The 17533-nt window shown below is 39.0% G+C and overlaps 1 protein-coding gene across 12 annotated transcripts in view; it reads left to right on the top strand.

Annotated features, from left to right (window-relative positions):
* Positions 1-2843: 2843 nt before the first annotated feature.
* LOC107083370 (eukaryotic translation initiation factor 4 gamma 1-like) overlaps positions 2844-17533 on the top strand; it is a 27908-nt gene continuing 13218 nt past the window's right edge. For 3 of the 12 annotated variants that reach the window (XM_015372545.1, XM_015372543.1, XM_015372546.1), the window contains exons 1-12: positions 2844-3241; positions 4877-5011; positions 5102-5182; positions 6505-6537; positions 8285-8305; positions 9482-9658; positions 11807-11903; positions 12818-12928; positions 13338-13480; positions 13734-13826; positions 15979-16051; positions 16130-16996. In XM_015372545.1, coding sequence (XP_015228031.1) covers positions 4937-5011; positions 5102-5182; positions 6505-6537; positions 8285-8305; positions 9482-9658; positions 11807-11903; positions 12818-12928; positions 13338-13480; positions 13734-13826; positions 15979-16051; positions 16130-16996 — 1771 coding nt within the window. In that variant the 5' untranslated portion in view covers positions 2844-3241; positions 4877-4936. Of the gene's footprint in view, positions 3242-4876; positions 5012-5101; positions 5183-6504; positions 6538-8284; positions 8306-9481; positions 9659-11806; positions 11904-12817; positions 12929-13334; positions 13481-13733; positions 13827-15978; positions 16052-16129; positions 16997-17533 lie in introns of all 12 variants that reach the window. The other 9 variants (XM_015372541.1, XM_015372542.1, XM_015372544.1 and 6 more) reach the window with 6 other exon arrangements.

Genomic DNA, 17533 nt, shown 5'->3' on the forward strand with positions numbered 1-17533 from the left:
TCCACTTGAAAATGTTTACAATTTTTTTTTTCAATTTTGGTATAATTACTGCTCTAAGTGGGTTGCTCTGTCAGCTAAAGGCCTGTATTAGTCTCTATACTCCAGTTAATGATTAATTAATTACTAAATTAGTTGACGATTATGTCAATAATTGATTAATCACAATTAATACTGTTAATTGTTTAAGCCTTACATTAAAAAAAACACATAAAAGCACGAGATACAATAAAAACAATGAGCTGTATGTCATGTTTGTGTTTGTGTTCATCCTGGCATTTTTATTTTATTGCAAAATGCTTACTTATTTCCAGCAGAGTAGCTACCCTAGTTGTGAGGTGTTTAGTGTGTTTATCACAAATACAGTCTGAGCAAAGAAACTCTTTGTGCCAGTTTGTTTTTACTATTAGCACTATATACCCTGGACCTGAAGGTTACCATCTAAATAGCTTTTAACCAGAATGTGTGGGGTATATAGAAATATTCAAATATATTTCTAATTTCATCTGAACATTGTACTTATTCTTCCAGACCATGCTGAAGTGGAGATACACCCATATACTTATAAATATACTGTTTTTGTTTTAAATTATTATTTTAGTACTTACAACTATAAATAAATACCTCCAACAGACTTTACTATTCACTTTTTTATATTTTCTCATCAGCCCAGGCCAGGTCTATGCTTTCTATACTCCCCTGTTCTTCTCCTTTCGTTGAATCAATTATTAGTCATATGAATGTCATCAAACCTAACTGTAAATGCATTATAACAAGTAAGTAGAAGGCCATTTAAATTTGCAGAGTTTTGTCCTTATGTTATGGTGAGGGGTTTATTTTTTAAGACTTGGGCTCTGTCCCTTAGTTAAGTTGAAAGAAGCCCGAATGACAAAATAATAACTCACCCCGATTTAAAATCAAAACTCAGCTCCAAAAAAATGTGAGGCAATGCCACAAAAGTGGTCAGTGACAAGAGACCAGCAGTGGGGGTTTATCAGGGGTGTGGTCAGGATGGAGCCATATTGAAGCAGAGGGGCGCTGGTAGTTATGTAATAGATATGGATATTTTGAGAAGGAGCAGTTTTTTATTCCTTTTATCAGCAGAGGTTGAGAGAGGTTTTGTAGAGCCCCATGGGCCGGAGCCTTAGTGGTTCGAACCGCTTGCTTCAAGGCACGGAGAAGGTCATGATGACTGCAATGGAGGCGTGTTTGAGTAAGCTGTATTTATGCCAAAACACTGGGATGCCTGTTTGAGTGATGTAGACATATACCTGCATGTACCATTTGAACAAATTGGAACCACTTGGATAAATTCTATACGGTTTTGAGACAAACATTGCAGAGCTAAAAAAACAAACAAAAAAACTTGTGAACAAGCACCTCAACATTACAATAGCCACTCAAATTTATACTGTTTAAATGCAAAAGGATCACTTTTTTGTTTTACAAAGTAAGGCTAATCACATGAGGACACAATAAATTATAGAATTAGTAGAAGATTTCACCACATCCATGGATAAAAAGAAACATACAACTTTTTTTTTTTTTTTTTTTGATGGGGGTTTCTGAAGTGGATGAAGAGGTGTTTGAGTTACTGCAACATTGAATTCCCCTTGGGGATTAATGAAGTATTTCTGAATTGAATTGAACCTAATTTAAATAGTATCCAACTATTTTTGAAAATGTGGCAACTTTGACATTGCTGCGGTGTCCCCTAGGAGTCATTATTAGGACAAGTATAGTTAATTTTCTACATAAATCATATATGTAAGTTTTTAAAAAGCAATGCGTTTGCTTTGTTTTTGGGGTGATCCAAATATTTTCTGTAAAGGTGAGAGTTTACAGCAAATAAATTATGTTTTGATTTTTTTCTTTACCATATTTGCATGTCTATAAAGCCGTTGCATGTCGTATATTAGTGTGGTTACTCTTTAACCACTATTTTTAAATGACTATTTTTGATCACTTGCATAGGTCTAGAAGCACAAGATCTATATCCAGCCATTCAGCAAAGATACTGCTACATGGCTGTACATCAGCCCTTGAATGATATATTACCTACTGGAAATTAAGTACAAAAAAAGAAGTGAAGTCAAGAAAAAAAAGGTAAAAAGCTAATTGAAAAGTTAAAAGTTAATAAGCCTAGTTAAAAATTATATTTATGTTTATAAACTAAAAAAAAAAATAACTGCCAGTATCAGCATTAATGCCTCTAAGGTTATATTGTACCAAAAAAAATGTGTTTCTTTTACTTTCAGAGTGTTTTTCATGAATTTCTTATAGAAGCACTTTTGTTATTTTCCGTAATATATTCGGCAGGTTGGAGTTTCTTCTTATTATTCATTCTTGCCATCAAAATATCCACATTTTATTTATGTTACAGAGGTAATAAGGTCTTATCCTGGATTCCAATAACACTATTGGCTTGAAATTTGGCTTATTTCACTGATTGCACTATAAAGGTTCAAAAAACAAGATGCATATTAACAACATAAAAAAATGAGTAGCAACATTATTATCCAATTTTCAACAGGAAAAAAAAAAAACGTTTTCATGAAAGTTTTAGATATTTATTTACACCTAGGTACCAAATCCTGTGTAACATTAACTAAAACAAAACAAAGTGAAGCTTTTATATTTGATGAGATTTTATATTTATTAAATTATGAGATTGCTTCAGGCACTGTATATAATATATACATTTTTAATAAATGTCTGATGGGTTATATAAATAGTCTCGATGGCTCTTGAACGTTTCCTCAGATGATTCATATTCCACTATCACATGACCAAGGAACCGGCATCAAATGATAATTTCCCCGGAACTAACCCATGCGACTGGAGGCGCACCGGCTCCGTAGAGCAAGAACATCGCACTATGGCCTCACACTGAGCCCTGCATAGCGAGAGTTCTATCTAACCGGCAATCCGTCACCATCGACGCCTTGATCATGGACCTCCAGTCCAGAGGCTCATTGGGGAGTCAACGAAATTACCAATAGCACTCCCGAAGAACGATATTATTATATTTTTCTACCACCTTCACTTTTGAACATCCTGGGATTTAAACTGAGGTGACATCAGTAGCACTCATCCCATCTGCCGGTTAGCCAACTAGTTTGCTAAAGTCAGCCAACAAGGGCTTCACTCGTCTGTTGGAACAAGGACAAACAGACAAAACTCATTAACAGAAGACTGAACACCCACCGCTCCTAATATACACCACTGTCACTGTTGGTATCTGGTAAGAATTAAGTCGGTTAGCCATGTTGATGCTAGCTTTATGTGCGCTTAAGCTAGGCATGAATTTTGTCAAAGGCATGCAGGTTGAACAGGCCCCGCCGGCTGTCACTTCGCACGCTTGGATAGTAAGCAGTCGAGTGGAGGTTTTTTGAACAAAAGTTCGTTTAATCCGTTTAATATATAACTGTTTTACATTTATAAGTTGGATGCTTATACTCGAAAGCCGTTGGAGGCGTTTATCCAAAGTTATTCTGACGTTAGCTGAAATGACAGTTGGTGGCTAATCTTCACCGGTCTCTTGTTACCATCGGCTGCTTCTTACCTCATTTTGACTTAAAACAAATTTGAACAGTGCCTAGACAGCGTGTTTATTGTAAAGCTGTTTGAAGAATATGTCTCTGTAAATGCTTCGGTGAAACGGTAGGTTGGATGGGTTTGTTCTGTCGTGAAGCCTGTTAGGCCTGTTTTTAATTTACTCCCATCACCGTCGGAGCTAAACTGCTAGCTAAGGTTAACCAACAATAGCTCGACTGTTACTAGAACGTGTCAGTCATTTTTCGCCAAGAAACACAGCGTTTACTATTCTAGCTTTTTCTGGGAAAACACTTGGGTTGTTACTTGTAGATAGAAAATTGAACACCGTGTACTCCGAGGTTAAATGCGGACAGCCACGTAGCGTAACTGTCGAAAATGTCTGTGGTAGAGGGGGGGACACGTAATGTTAGCACGCAGCCTGGTGGCTACCATTTAGTAGCGGCAGCCACGCTAGAGGTTCGGTAAAAACAACGTTAGCCCGAATATTTGCTAATAAATAATATTTTATTTGAGCGCTTGTCATCTTTAATCACGGTTTGCGGACCGGTTATCCATCACTGTAAGCTTCGCAACCATATGGTAGCTTAAAGCCCTAAAGCATGGCTCTAGTAGCTAGCAGCTAATGGTGGTTCGTGTGTCAGATTGTCAATTCTGTTTGGATCATCAAATTTTCACCATAATTCCTACGCGAAGCGGTTCGACTATTTAAAAAAAAATATATCAAACTTTCCGTTATGTTTGACTACAAACTAAATGCCGTATCTCCTTAGTAACAATGTTCTGGTATAATTTATCTGCTCACATGGACCTAGCACAACACTGTTTTCACAGTGAATGCACTTTGACCTGAGGTATCCATTTTCTTAGACTTACTGAAAATTAGAATTGCCGGAGTTATTTCCGATCAGTTTAAGATAATGGGGTAAATCCGTCTTCTTCAGATATTACACCCCACCCCCCCTATTTTCTGCTGTGGCCTGTTTTGTTTTGGGGTTTGTTTGTAAAGTTTTTTGATTGGACAAGGGATGAATGTATTTTTTTTACTTATTTCATTTGAACTTTTGTTTATGCTTGCGATATGTAAGAGAGGGAGGTGGGGATGTTTGTAATCTTTGGCAAAACTCACAGACCACACCCTCACTGCTTAATGGAGGTGCCACACTAAAGATGTGTTCATACAGTGGTGTTTCTTCCTAGCATTGCTGGAAATATATTTAGGCTTCATATGTTGCACCAAAGTGTTATTGATTGATGGAGGTCTTATATTTAATAGATATAGATATAGATGTAGACTTGTCTTTTTTTTTTTCTCTCGTTTTAGTTTCTCTGAAAGGCTGGCAGCACACAGCCACCCTGATGCAGACCTGTAAAAGAACGTGAAATGAACAAACCACCGCAACCTATATCGGGACCCACCTCTGTCCCAAATCCCTCCCCATCCCCTGGACTAACACAGGTGAGGGATACTTTCTTGGAACTACCTATTGATTGGGTAGTTTGGAGCTGTTTAACATTTTTAAAAAATTTTCCCCCCTGTCCTCTTAAGGCTGCCTACGGCCCCGGACAACCACCATCGCTTGTTTTTGCACCCACTCCACAAATGAACTCTGCACAGCAGCCGAGACAGGTATGTTTTGAATTAAGGTTTGGTGATTGACCCTCACAATAGACTTGATCGACGATAGACTCAACCCTTCAACAACAGTTTTTATATATATATATTTTTTATTTTTTTATTTTTTTGGACCTATGGGTTAAGAGTAACCCCGTGACAAAAACCTAATGCTGTTTTTAATGGTACACACAAACTCCTTCCAGCAGCATTCCAAAAAAAAGTTAAAAGAACAATTCACTGGACTTTGTTTCCAAGTTTGAAGACGTTTCCCATTCAGGAAGCTTTTTCAATTAAAAATGTCAGGAATAGCGTTGAGTTCGAGGCTTTATACAGTAGCCCATCTAAACCGTGTTTTTTGTTTGGAAAACATGCAAATTGAAACAAACGGGTCCACCCTTTGGAATGGGGGTCGTTTGGCTTCTTTGTTTAGCCTGCAATGCACACAATCCACACCTGTCTAAGTCTCTGAAAGGGCTGCCGTTAAAGGGGAATTGGTGGCCTGGCTGAATAAGCAAGGTCCTCTGCTCCCCTTTCGAGGTGTTGGGGTTGCAATGATAGCAGGACGGGATTGACTCATTTCCTGCATTGTAAGTTTTTGAAAGCCAAAATCTGAGTCCACCCCTCTATTTAAGGTTTTTTTTTTTTTTTCCCAGCTGCAGCCCTTTTCTGTTTTCCCCAAAGTGCCACCGTGCAGCAGCCAAACCAGAACACAGAAAGATATCTTTTATTTACTTATTAATTTTAGTCTCTTTACAGGGCGCTCCATCTTCATTTTAACATGGCAAATACAAAATGAAATAAGAAATAAAAGGAAAATTCCTCCAGTGAAGCTGTTAGATTTGTGCATTCAAATTAACAAATGAATAACAATCAAAAAACTTTGTCTCATGACATAATCATAAAAACTGTAAAAGAGGAAACTATTCCCACTGAACGAATGTATGCATCTTTGACAAGGGGGGAAAAAAAGCATGTTTACCTCATTGGGTTTTAGCAGCATGTGCAGGTGGTTAATATTACCAACGGTGCAGAAGATGCGAAGATGCCCTCTGAGGGGGTTCTTGTCTTTGCCTGCAAAGTCACCTGCACAAATGTATCATTCATCGCCATTTGTTAGACTGATTGATATCGGTTAGTACATTTTTACAAATCGCCTAACCTTATTTTTAATGTTAAGGTTTTAGTATTATTTTAGTGCAGAGTACGAAGTCTCTTCTGTTCTTTCACTTTAATTTCTGACATGGCTTCTTCTGCTGCAATGCTTTGGCTTGGTGTCTGTGTAAAAGCCTTGAATGTCTGGTGTGACTCTTTACTCTTCTCTGCTGTCCTCCCAGTTTGCCACAGGGCCTCGTACTTTACACCAACAGGTACTAACTCTCACTTTCTTCTTCCTGTATCCCTCTTATATCACTAGTGCAATGCATGTTCTTAGAACCACATTTTCAGAGAGAAGACATACATTTTACTTTGTCCTTTTCTTTCCATAGGTCCACATTTCATTCCAATTTTTTTTTTTACACCAAACTTTCTAAAACTAGAGTCTGAAAATATTATTCTAAAAAGAAGTTATTTATTTTTTTATCCACCCTTCACATGAGTATTTTTTTTTTTTCCCAACATCCTTTGTCCATAAAATGCTCTTCAAACTAGCACACAGATTTAAAAAGGCCTTCTGAAGATTAGGTTATTGAAAAGTGAAATTCTTTAACCAGTATTTTTTTATTCTATCAATATTAGGGCTGAAAAAATCAAATATGGAAATAACAGTTTTTAGTAATATATTAATCGTTAGCTGGATTATAGACTAAAACATTCCCTTACCTAACAGAGAAACCCATTTATTATACGATAAAAAAAAAACAAAAAAAAAAAACATTTTTCTCTGTCAACCTGCTCTATCCAGAATTCCTCCTGTAAAAAGGTTTAGTTTCATCTGGATTAATTCTGTCAAAATTTTTTTTGAAGGAACCCTTTGCTAAAAATAATGAATTAGCAGATAAATCGAATGGTAACTGAACAGAAACTATTAGGTCCCCTTATTTGTACAAACTTCCAAATTAACCAACAGCTTAAAGTGTTGCTTACTTCATGAAGTTAGAAGGGAATGTTTCGGGTTCTACTTGAATATCAGTTTATTGGTTGACACATCAGTGTTGCTTATGGTAAAACCACGTTCATTTTGTTCACTATGTAAATTAGCTTTACTCAAAACTCCTTGTGTAGTGTGTATATATACAGTATATGTGAATTTAGTCATTTTATATTCGCAGTGTATTTCTGTACTTGCCAGTCTTAAGCCTTCTGTAGGGCACTTAGTACATGTTTGATGTAGATACTGGTATTGTTTAAACCGATAAGAGAATGTGATGAGACCCTGATGAAAAGGTGTGTATGTTTGTATGTATGCTTGTATTGCGGCCTTGTCTTACATGGTTTTTGGACCATTCTTTTGTTAAAACGCTACATCGTGGGGACCTCTGCCAGGTCCCTTTGGGGGAGATTTTTACTGTTTTTAGGTGTAGGGTTTGGGTCTCGGAATAAGGTGTGAATTGAGGTTAGGGTTGGGTATATACCTGTAATGGTTGGGTTTAGTGTAGAAATTACCTCCAAATTAACTCACTTGGTTCAGTGGCTGGGTAGAAAAAATGCATGCTGTGGAGATCACTTGACTCCAGATCAACTGTTTTTTTTCAATCAATCTATTTGTCTTGTTTTTTTTTTACATTCACTGCTGTAGCTAAGAATTCCTATCACCAGTACCAGTAATAATGAGGATATTTACTTGTACACCTATCAGCTTCCCTGCGCGACTATGCCCCTTTAAGATGAATCCTTTGTTGCTTTCATATTTTTCCCACCAGTTTCAGCATGGGCCTGCAGTCCTTGACATTATTACACCCTTATCTTGGACTTGGCCGGGATGTCGTTCCAGGGTTGCATGTGCATCTAATTATTTAAACTTAACTGGTTAAGGCTTTAGTATAAGCTGCTTCCTGTCACAACCCTTGCTTGTACATTTCTGCTATATCAACCTTCCTCATTGTCTCGTGTCCTCATTGTCCCCTTAATCTCACACCTTCTCTTGCTCTCTGCTCATGTGTTGTGCGGCTGAAGGGTGGATACAGAGCTTTGCAGGTAACGGCTTTTCTCTACGTCAGACCTCTCGTAGCCTCAGAGTGTCAGGGAAACAAGAATGAATTTACACTGTAGATGAGTATATCGGAAACTTCAGCTTGACTGCATATGTTAGCCAAGTCTCATAGGTCTCTACAGTGACTAATTGTGGGTTTTATAGGTGTGGGATGAGTTTGTCTAAGCAGTGAGTGGTTGAGGGACTTGATTTGATTCAGGTCTGCAGGAGGAGAAAGTTATGCAAAAGCTACAGGACAGTGGGACCCAGCAACTAGGGTTGGAAACCACTGGTTAAGACTATAGAAAAACCCAAGAAAAAAAACAGCTCACCTGCTGCTTCTGCTTACAAACAGCTAAATAGCATTCATGTTAGATTTATCAGTGGTTTGAGACATTTGCACAAAGCTGTTTCAGCATACTAACTTTTAACCAATTTGTATGATTTTGTTACATCGGTATGTCTCCAAGCCTGTGTTTGACTGACAGTTATACAACTACATTCAAAGTAAAAACCCAGGGTCTGTTTCCATGCCTTCAGTTAGTAAGCATGGCGGTGTACACACTCCCATGACTGAGCCAACCTAGGAACATGCATACATAAAGTTTGGGTTTCTCAGCTTGCATAACAACGCAGCACTTACTTTACCGGGCTTGTGTGAGGCTTGCACAGGCTTCCCGCTGCAGACTACCGCACAAAGCAGGCCTTTCACTGCTTGACGGGCAGGCATACCCACCCTGTAGTACGCATGCCTGGCCACTTCAGGCAGTCTAAAAGTCCCTAATCCAACAAAAATAAAGTCTAAATATCTGTATTTGTTAATCTTAAATTTCTGTGATTTCATTTAACTTCCAAGTTAATCCAACCAACCAGAGCTGTCTTAAACTTCTCCTAGAAAACTTAATCCAACCAATCATATCTTGCACAAACTTCTCCCACTCCCAAGAAACTCCACTGTAGGCACTGCAGACCCCCCCCCCTTCCAAAAAGTTAACCTGGTGCTGTGAGTCCATTGCTTCATATTGAGCTTATAGGAAACCAGCACCAACACCATTTCCCCCAACGTGTGAATGTGAATTAGACATAGCATAGTTGGAGAAATGTATGCACAGTTTTTTTTTTTTTTTCCCCTGCCTTTCAATGTTTCTAATGTCTTCTATTGTCCTACATCTTTACTGTAGGGTTACTATCCAAGTCGAGCTGCTATGGCCACCAGTGCTCCAAGGGTGCAGACGAGCAGTGGCCCTCGACCTGTTGCCCCTCCACACGTCTACCAGCCCAGCTCCCAGATGATGATGATCCCCCCACAGCAGCTTCAGTTCGCTGGCTCTCAGAACTACTTTATCCCAACTGGACAGGTTGGTTTATGGCATCCATTATTAGCTGTCAGTTAAGTTCTGTTTTCAGAGGTGCTTTGATAGCTGTTCAGTCCACTGAAAGGAAATCTAGGTATTCTATCAACAGATGGTCAACGGAAACAAACAAATCAATTCACTAACTGAAAATGTAACATCTTGCATTTTAACAAAAATGTGAGGAATCACTAATGTCACTGCACTTATTCAACTAAAAGTTTCTAAAATCCTGCAGAGTCTTATCACATGTGCACACAAGCAGAACATTACTCATTAAATAGGACTGGCCCCATTTAAGCCTTATAAGTCCCATTTACACTACCCTCCGAAAACCGATCCCTACAACCGTTTACACACCACACCAGTAGGGTTCCTCACCTCCTAGTGACGACCTACGGTACTACTGCTGTCTAGAGGGAAACAAGCAAATAAACATGGTGGCGCCTGTGACATTCAGGAATATTTGTTTAATCATAGATATTTTGTTGTTTTTGGAGAGTCAAGCGAATTATCTCTTACGGTTTTAAACGTAGTGTAAATGGGCTATAGTTTATTGTGCTTCTGACTGTTGGGGTTTGAGGAGATTAAAGCAAAGTCTGGGGTCTTCAGAAAAAAAGATTGTAACTTCATTTTTTGGGTTTTAAAGATGGCTTTAACTAAAACTGCAGGCAGCCATTTCATTGAACACAAACTATTTAAGTGCAGAAAAAAGATTCAACTTCCACAGGAGATGTGGATATTTTGAATACCTTTGCTCTACTAAGAAAAGGAACAAGACGGATGGAAGTTTGCTGCAGAGGACATAGAGAAACACCAGTACTTCTGTAATGATGTTCTGACAGATAAAGAACAAATCAACACTGTTCCAGAGCCTTACTTCTACCCACATATATTGAAAAAATGCGGCCTATTGAGGCAGTGCCCAGCAGACCAGGAAACGTAGGAGGAGTCTCATGTGTGGACAGATGAATTAACAGTGTCACAAACCTGGAGATCCTAAAGTAATCACTATGATGATAATTTTGGAGGATCTCTCCACTGTCAGAGGTGAAGGGGTTATAGAAGGCTGTGTAGAGAAGGTCAGTAGCCCTGAGCAATATCGGTTTGAGATCTGCTTCTAGAGTTAGGATTGCAAAAAAATGTGCAGTGAATTGTCAAAAATGCTGAATGCCACAGAGAAAGAGGTGCTATGGTTTGCAGATGCTTTGCAGCAGCAAAACCTGGTCAGCTCCCAGTCATTGAATCTTTGTATAAGGGGCTGTTACAGGAAAATCTAAGACAGTCTGTTAAAATAGGGGAAAACCAATAACCTGAAACTATCTTGACATGACTGAAAGTAAGACATTTTTGAGTTTTTTTTTGTTAAATGGGGTAACAACTTCTATTTAAAGGTTCAGTCTAGTTTCCTTGGAACTAAAAATCTAAGTCTTTTTTTTTTTTTTTATACATAAGGTTCCCCTGTCCCAGAATTAAAAAAAACAAAACAAGAAACTGTTGAATTAAAAACACTCTGTTTCATAAAGCTACTATTTCAATGGGGTGCCTGAAGTTTTCAAAGCACCCAGAGTGATCTGTTAAAAATCCACAATTACTGTTGTCACAGCCAGCTAGAAGCCGTATGAGGTAGTGTATTATTCTGTCAGCATTTAGAACCAGAAGGGGAACCTTAAACAGTCATGAAAAATCATAAAACTAAAGATCAGTGGCTAAAACTGATCATATCCCTTTATTTGGTTTAAAGTCAACATATCAGAAAACTCAGATGTTATTGTGGAGGGTAAGGCCATTTAAAAGTAAGACCTTTTCATTTGTTGGATCAGATCAAGTCAATAACTTAATATGACCCTCAATCCCAAACGCAACTACTGTAACAGGAAGCTTCTGGTGCATGTTCTCTTTTTGAATTAATTTATGTTGCAGTGACTGATTACAGCCCCCAGAATGGGAACAGATCATTTTGTTTTTGTATGAGACTCCAGCAGTGTATCATTATTTATCCCTTTTTATTAAAAATATGAATAATAAATAATTTTTAGTGCTAGTTTAAATTTGATAACTATCATTAACACCATCTGATATGCAGTGTGCAGTATTTCTTTTTTAGGCTATAGCTGAAATGTTTTTATTTGAATCTGATTTTTGATCCTGCAGTACCGTACTCCCTACATGGCTCCTACCCAGCAGTATTCTGTGACCAGCAGCACCAGTTACTATCCTGGGACTAGCCCTGCAGAATACTCTCCTTATGGTAAGGATTTTGGCCTTAGACCAACGGCAGCAACCAAGCACAACCTTCAGTGAAGGAATGTAATCAACACAGCTTAATTTCACAAAATGATCTGCTGTATATAGCCTATAATCTGTATTGTCTCTATTTAAATTGGGGTTTTGCTTGGTTGTTTTAACATATTTCCAATGCTTCTTTTATAATAATGCTATGTGTTCTAGTGCCAGTTGCATGTGGTCTGGCTTGATTCTGCTTTGGTCTGTTTTCTCTATCTGCAGTCATCTGACACTTCCTTGTTGGTCCCATGAAATGGTGTTGGTCTGGTTTGTTGTAGTGTATCTTTTCAAACAGTTTCAGGGAATTTATTTTTGATACAACCATTATAACTCATAGTGAAAGTGTGCTTGAATAATACATTTTATTGTGTGGTATGGTGAGTAAACTTACTTCTCTTTAACCCTATTAAAGTTTATCTACAAACGTATAAGCCTCTAAACATTTTGCTGTTCTTTTTCAGATTAGCGTTCAAATCCTAAACGATGAAAAACTGTCCCAACAGTTGGGCTAGTTTCTCTCAGCCAATCTGTTGCAGTTTAGTTAACTTAGCTGTTTGTTCTGGCTCTTCTGGTCTTCATCAATTCTTTGTGCAACACTCTAGAGGCTACTGTACAACCTTCAAACTGTTTTAAAAGTAGTTGTTTTATACTTCTTGGATTGGGCTTTTGTTAAAGGGAATGGACATGTTTCAATGACCATTGTAGGACAATAAAGACATGCTAATTTCATGGGACCTTCTTAACACCCTGCTTCCTCTGGGTCCTCTCAATAACTCATACAGCATCTGTCTCCTGCCCTCTCTTCCCCTTTCCTCCTCCTCCTCCTCCTCCTCCTGTCCCCTCACTCCCTCTTTCCTCTCCCTTGCTGCGTTGGTTCAGAGCCCTCTCTTGCTGCGAGGGAGAGGCGGGGTGGTGGGGGGAGAGGGGGCGGGCGAGAGAATGGCCGCCTCTCTCTTCACGGTGCTCCTCTCGCCTCCCAGCGCTACCCCGGTGAGTAGTGTGTGTTTGCGCGCTTGTGGCCAGCTAGCTTCATTGGTAATAAGCTGTGGCACTTGCTGTCTCTAATCACATCCTACAGGTTTTCTTTGGGCAACAGTCATAAAAACTTTCTGTCAGTGGGCTGAATTCTATGGTTTACATACACGAATACACAAAAAAAATGAATGGTGATGGAAAAGTTTAGAGCAGATTTTCATTGCTAGAACAAGGTGGCGGTATTTGGACCATCTTTTGACTTTGTGAGAAAAAAAAAGTATGTAATGCATGCGTAATAATATTTGCTTGTCTGGACTCCTGTTTTTTTTCTCTGTCTTTTTTAATTATAAATATAACAATGTGTCTGCTAACCTGGTGAAACGTTGTACTTAAAAACTATAAATGTTCCTGTTTCTCCAAGCAGCAGGAGCATACTATCCAGCTCAGCCGCAGTACTCTCCATCAGTGCAGGCCCCGCCGGTGATGATTAACCCACAGCAACAAGCCCCCCCTCCCCAGCAACCACCCACACAGCCACAAGGCCCACTAAAGAGGGAACGCAAACAGGTAGTGTCTCCTAACAAAGGACTGGTGCTTATCCTGTTTAAAAAGGGAAAAATTAGTGAATGGAGAGAAAGTGTTTTGTTTTGTCAATGTGGAACCTTCCCTTTTCACCTGAAAATGATCCGTATGTTGTGTTTGGGCTCAATAGTTCAAAATGGACTAGAATTTTACACACTGTTTTGTATTTTAAATTCTTAGTGTATTTTGAGGAGTAAAATTCCTAGCTTGATTTTATTTATTTTACTCTGTCTACCAGATAACAATACGAGACCCCAACCAAGGTGGCCGTGATATAACAAAGGAGATCATGTCAGGTGGAAGATCTGCTACACCAGCGACTCCTCCACAGGTGAGGCTGTGATTTAGAAAGGGAGCTCTTAAATAAAGAATTGCCTATTAACAATAAAATATACTATCTGCATCAGTTGAACAATAACATTAATACTCTTTTGGTAAACTAAAACAGTTACGATCTAAAAGGGAATATTGTTTAAAGTCTCTTTCTGCATCAGTAATGAGCAATAAAAGCAAATCATTTTGGCTTTCAAACTACTGCCAATGCCAATCGATTCTACTAAATCTATTGAGGTATCCTGTTCACTGTTAAGATTTCTTCACCTAAAATTAGCGTGTTTTTTGGTTTATCTTTTTTTTTTATTGTGGTTAAAGAGCTTACAAGTAAAATTAGATGTTTTTTTTTCTTATAACAAATATTGGGGAATGCCTTAAATGTAACAGAATCTTCTGTTTTTTTATCAAAGTTTACACACAAGCTTTTTTCTGAATAAATTTAGGTCTTAAAATGCAACTCCATCTTTTCTTTATTTGTCCCTTGTTTAACTGTAAAAGAACACATATTCTAGTTAAAGCTTTCCTAGCAGCTGCACTGAAAATTTGAGATGGGTATTTTGTTTTGTTGGAACCATTACGACAATAGGATGCCAATGTTGTAAGTTTGTAGTGTATGGTATGTCCATCAAAAAAGTAGTGATTTCCAACCTAATAACATTATAAAAGTATCTGAGGTAGGTCAAACATACCTCAGAGGAAACATGACTTTATGTGAGAGATTTGATGAAAAATGCCTTTTGTTTTTTTGTTGTTTTTTTATTTTTTATCAAATAAAATTCAAACAAGCTGTTGCATTTTTTAGTTTTCTCCTTCCATGCAGTGTTTACCATTTTGTTTTTGCCAGCAGCAGTAATGTCCCTGAGCACAAACTTTTACATTTTAAAGCCCACATGCAGCTGCCCTCTCCATTTCAAATTAGAAATGAAACCTGTTTTAACTTTAAATCTTTGAACAAAATGTTTTAGGCTACCTGCCTAAAATTGGGTTGATATTTTAAAATCAAAACCTTTACTTTCATATGAAAACAACACAAACATCAATGAGCATTATCAATAAACCAAAAGATACCAATTATGAAGTTTAATTAAACTTTCCAATAATTAAACCATGCTAAGTTTGAAAATAAGACTTTTGTTTTTCTTGACCCATTTTTCTTAGGATTTCTTCAATGTTTTATTTTGCCTCTTAAAGCAAATAAAGGAACATATGTTCTCTCAGCATTTTGATTCCACTGACTTGTGTTCAAAATGTGGGTTTTGGTTTCCATTGAGTTGGGATCTTTCCTCTTGTTCCAAAATTCTAACAAATTTCATTAATGAGATGCAGATTAAATCAGGTTTTTGACGACTACTTGTTAAAATGAAAACAAAAATGCATATTTCCGAGAGTCTTGGTTTTGTCAGGTAGGTCTAATCCAGCTTTCAGTGCTAACAGCAGTTTATGCTCTACTAAGTCCATTGAATAAGCTAATAAGGGACCGGTTTTGCATGCAGCACGAACACTGCCACACAGGTTTTGAGGAGGCGCAACTTTCAACTTATTCAGATGCAAGTTAACTAAACTTAAAAGTATAGAGGACAATCTTTTATTTCCAGGTGGATCATCTAAATAAGCGGTCCTCCTTATTATTAGTCATTCTGGTGATATCTTTTCGTACCCTTTCTGCCCATGCGCACTTTCAGCCGCATCTATGTGGTGCTTTGGTGGCACAGTGGTTAGCGCACACGACCCATGTACGGAGGCCTTGGTCTTTGACGCGGCTTAACTGGGTTTAAATCCGACCTGTGGTCCTTTACCACATGTCTCTCCCCCTCTCATACCCCCTTTCCTATTAGCCTTCTGTCCAAAAAACAAGCCACCAATGCTGTAACCCCCCCTCCCCAAAAAACAAGAAAATGTGTGGTGAGCTACAGTTTCAGCCAGTAATTGAAGCTCACCTTTCTCACCACAAGTGTCTAAGTGTATGACAAGAAAAATACCTTTAAGTGACTTTTTGGTGAATGGCCTAACTTGAAGTTTCATGCAAGGCTATAGAGCTTGTATGGGATAAGCAAGCATCAATTTTCCCAGTAAAATCCAGACCTTTTGTTGGACAAAGATGTTTTTTCTTTTACTCTGTGCTTCAGAAACACTTATGTTTGTGTTTTCAGGCATCTGTAACTGAACCAAGTATTGCCCAGACCAATGGTGAAGTTGTACAGCCTGTTGCTGCAGTGACAAGAGGTGAGAAAATATAGCCAGATTGGATTTTCAGATGAGTTGGCTCTGTGCTTATTTTTCTGCATTTTTTACACTCACCAGATGAACATGTGGAGCCTTCTGCTTCCATTGAAAGCCCTCCACCTTCTGCTCCAGTAAACACTGAGCCTGTGTTTGAGGCCAAAGAGGAAGTAAACAGACAGCTTACTCCTCCTCCGGCTGAACTGGATACTGTGTCTGTGGCCACTACAGCTGCTACTGAGAGACTTTCCCCATCCCCGTCAATAAAGGAGCGTCAGTCTCCGCCTGCCCTCCCATCAGCAGCAGCTACCAGTAGTATTGCTGAAGCAGCAAATGCAGTTAGCACTAATGCAGGTGACACAGTCGATGCTCCGGTCAAACCCTCGGCTTCACTGGTAGCACAAGAGATTCCTGTAAAGACAGAGGAGCCACAGGCTGCTCCATCTGAAAAGGAAGCTGAACAGGAAGATGTCAAACCAGAAGTTAAACTGGAAAAAGAGGGGTGGACGCCCACCCCCAAGTTGGAGCCTCCCATTGAAGTTGCAGCAGCCCCCATGGAGACTGCGAAGGAGGTTACTCCTTTAGAACCGTCAGTCGAAGTCCCCCCGCCCCCCACTTTACCAGAACCTGCTGCTCCAGAGACCCAGAGCCTGGTCCAGAGCTCTGAACCAGAAGTGACACCAGTTACCCTGATGGAGCCTCCTCTCTTCAATGGCCTCCCTCAGGAGTCTGGAGAACTCTCTGAAGATGTCCCAGTTACTGACACTACATCCCAGGACAAACCAGACCCTTCTCAATCTCAGGAATCCACACCTGTGGCTAAAGCGGCAACACCAGCACAGAAGGAGGAAGAGGAGGAAACGAGGGAGGAAGAGCGGCCGCAGAAGAAAAAAACTGAAGATGCCCCTCCACCCTCTGCTACCTGCCCAGAGGAAACTACTATGCAAGGTGAGGTATCACTCATATCTCATCCCTATGTTTGGTGTTAACATACAGCTTAAAGGTGTCCACCAGCAAAAATAGGTTAACTCCTTTCTCACTTGAATAAATTTGCTATCAGAGTTGGAGTTGAACTAAAAGCTTGTTAGGTCTAGCAACATGGAGGAATGTCATTTAGTGGTATGGTTGGTGCCTGCTTATTTTGATCTCACACAGAGCAAAGGATTTAGGGTAATTAATCAATGCATAGGGATGCTACTTGCTTTACTATGTACACTATTGGAGATGATGGTCCATGCAGCCTGTAGGAAGCCACTAACACATTGTTTCGGTTGACTGTGGGACAGATCCTCTTTTTCCAGAACTGCCCCCCACACTGAAGGAATGTTCTCTAGAGAGATTTCAGTGGTGCTGATCGTTTTCTATAGCTGAACATTTAGTGGTTGATGCTATGAACATCATAGCAGGTCATAAGTTCAACTGGTTCATGGCTTAAAATAATGTAAATAGGGGGGCTGACAACAGAACTTAAAGATATTTCTTTAT

This window comes from Cyprinodon variegatus, unplaced genomic scaffold (genome assembly GCF_000732505.1).
Source record: "Cyprinodon variegatus isolate N-32 unplaced genomic scaffold, C_variegatus-1.0 Scaffold73, whole genome shotgun sequence".
Lineage (NCBI taxonomy): Eukaryota > Metazoa > Chordata > Actinopteri > Cyprinodontiformes > Cyprinodontidae > Cyprinodon > Cyprinodon variegatus.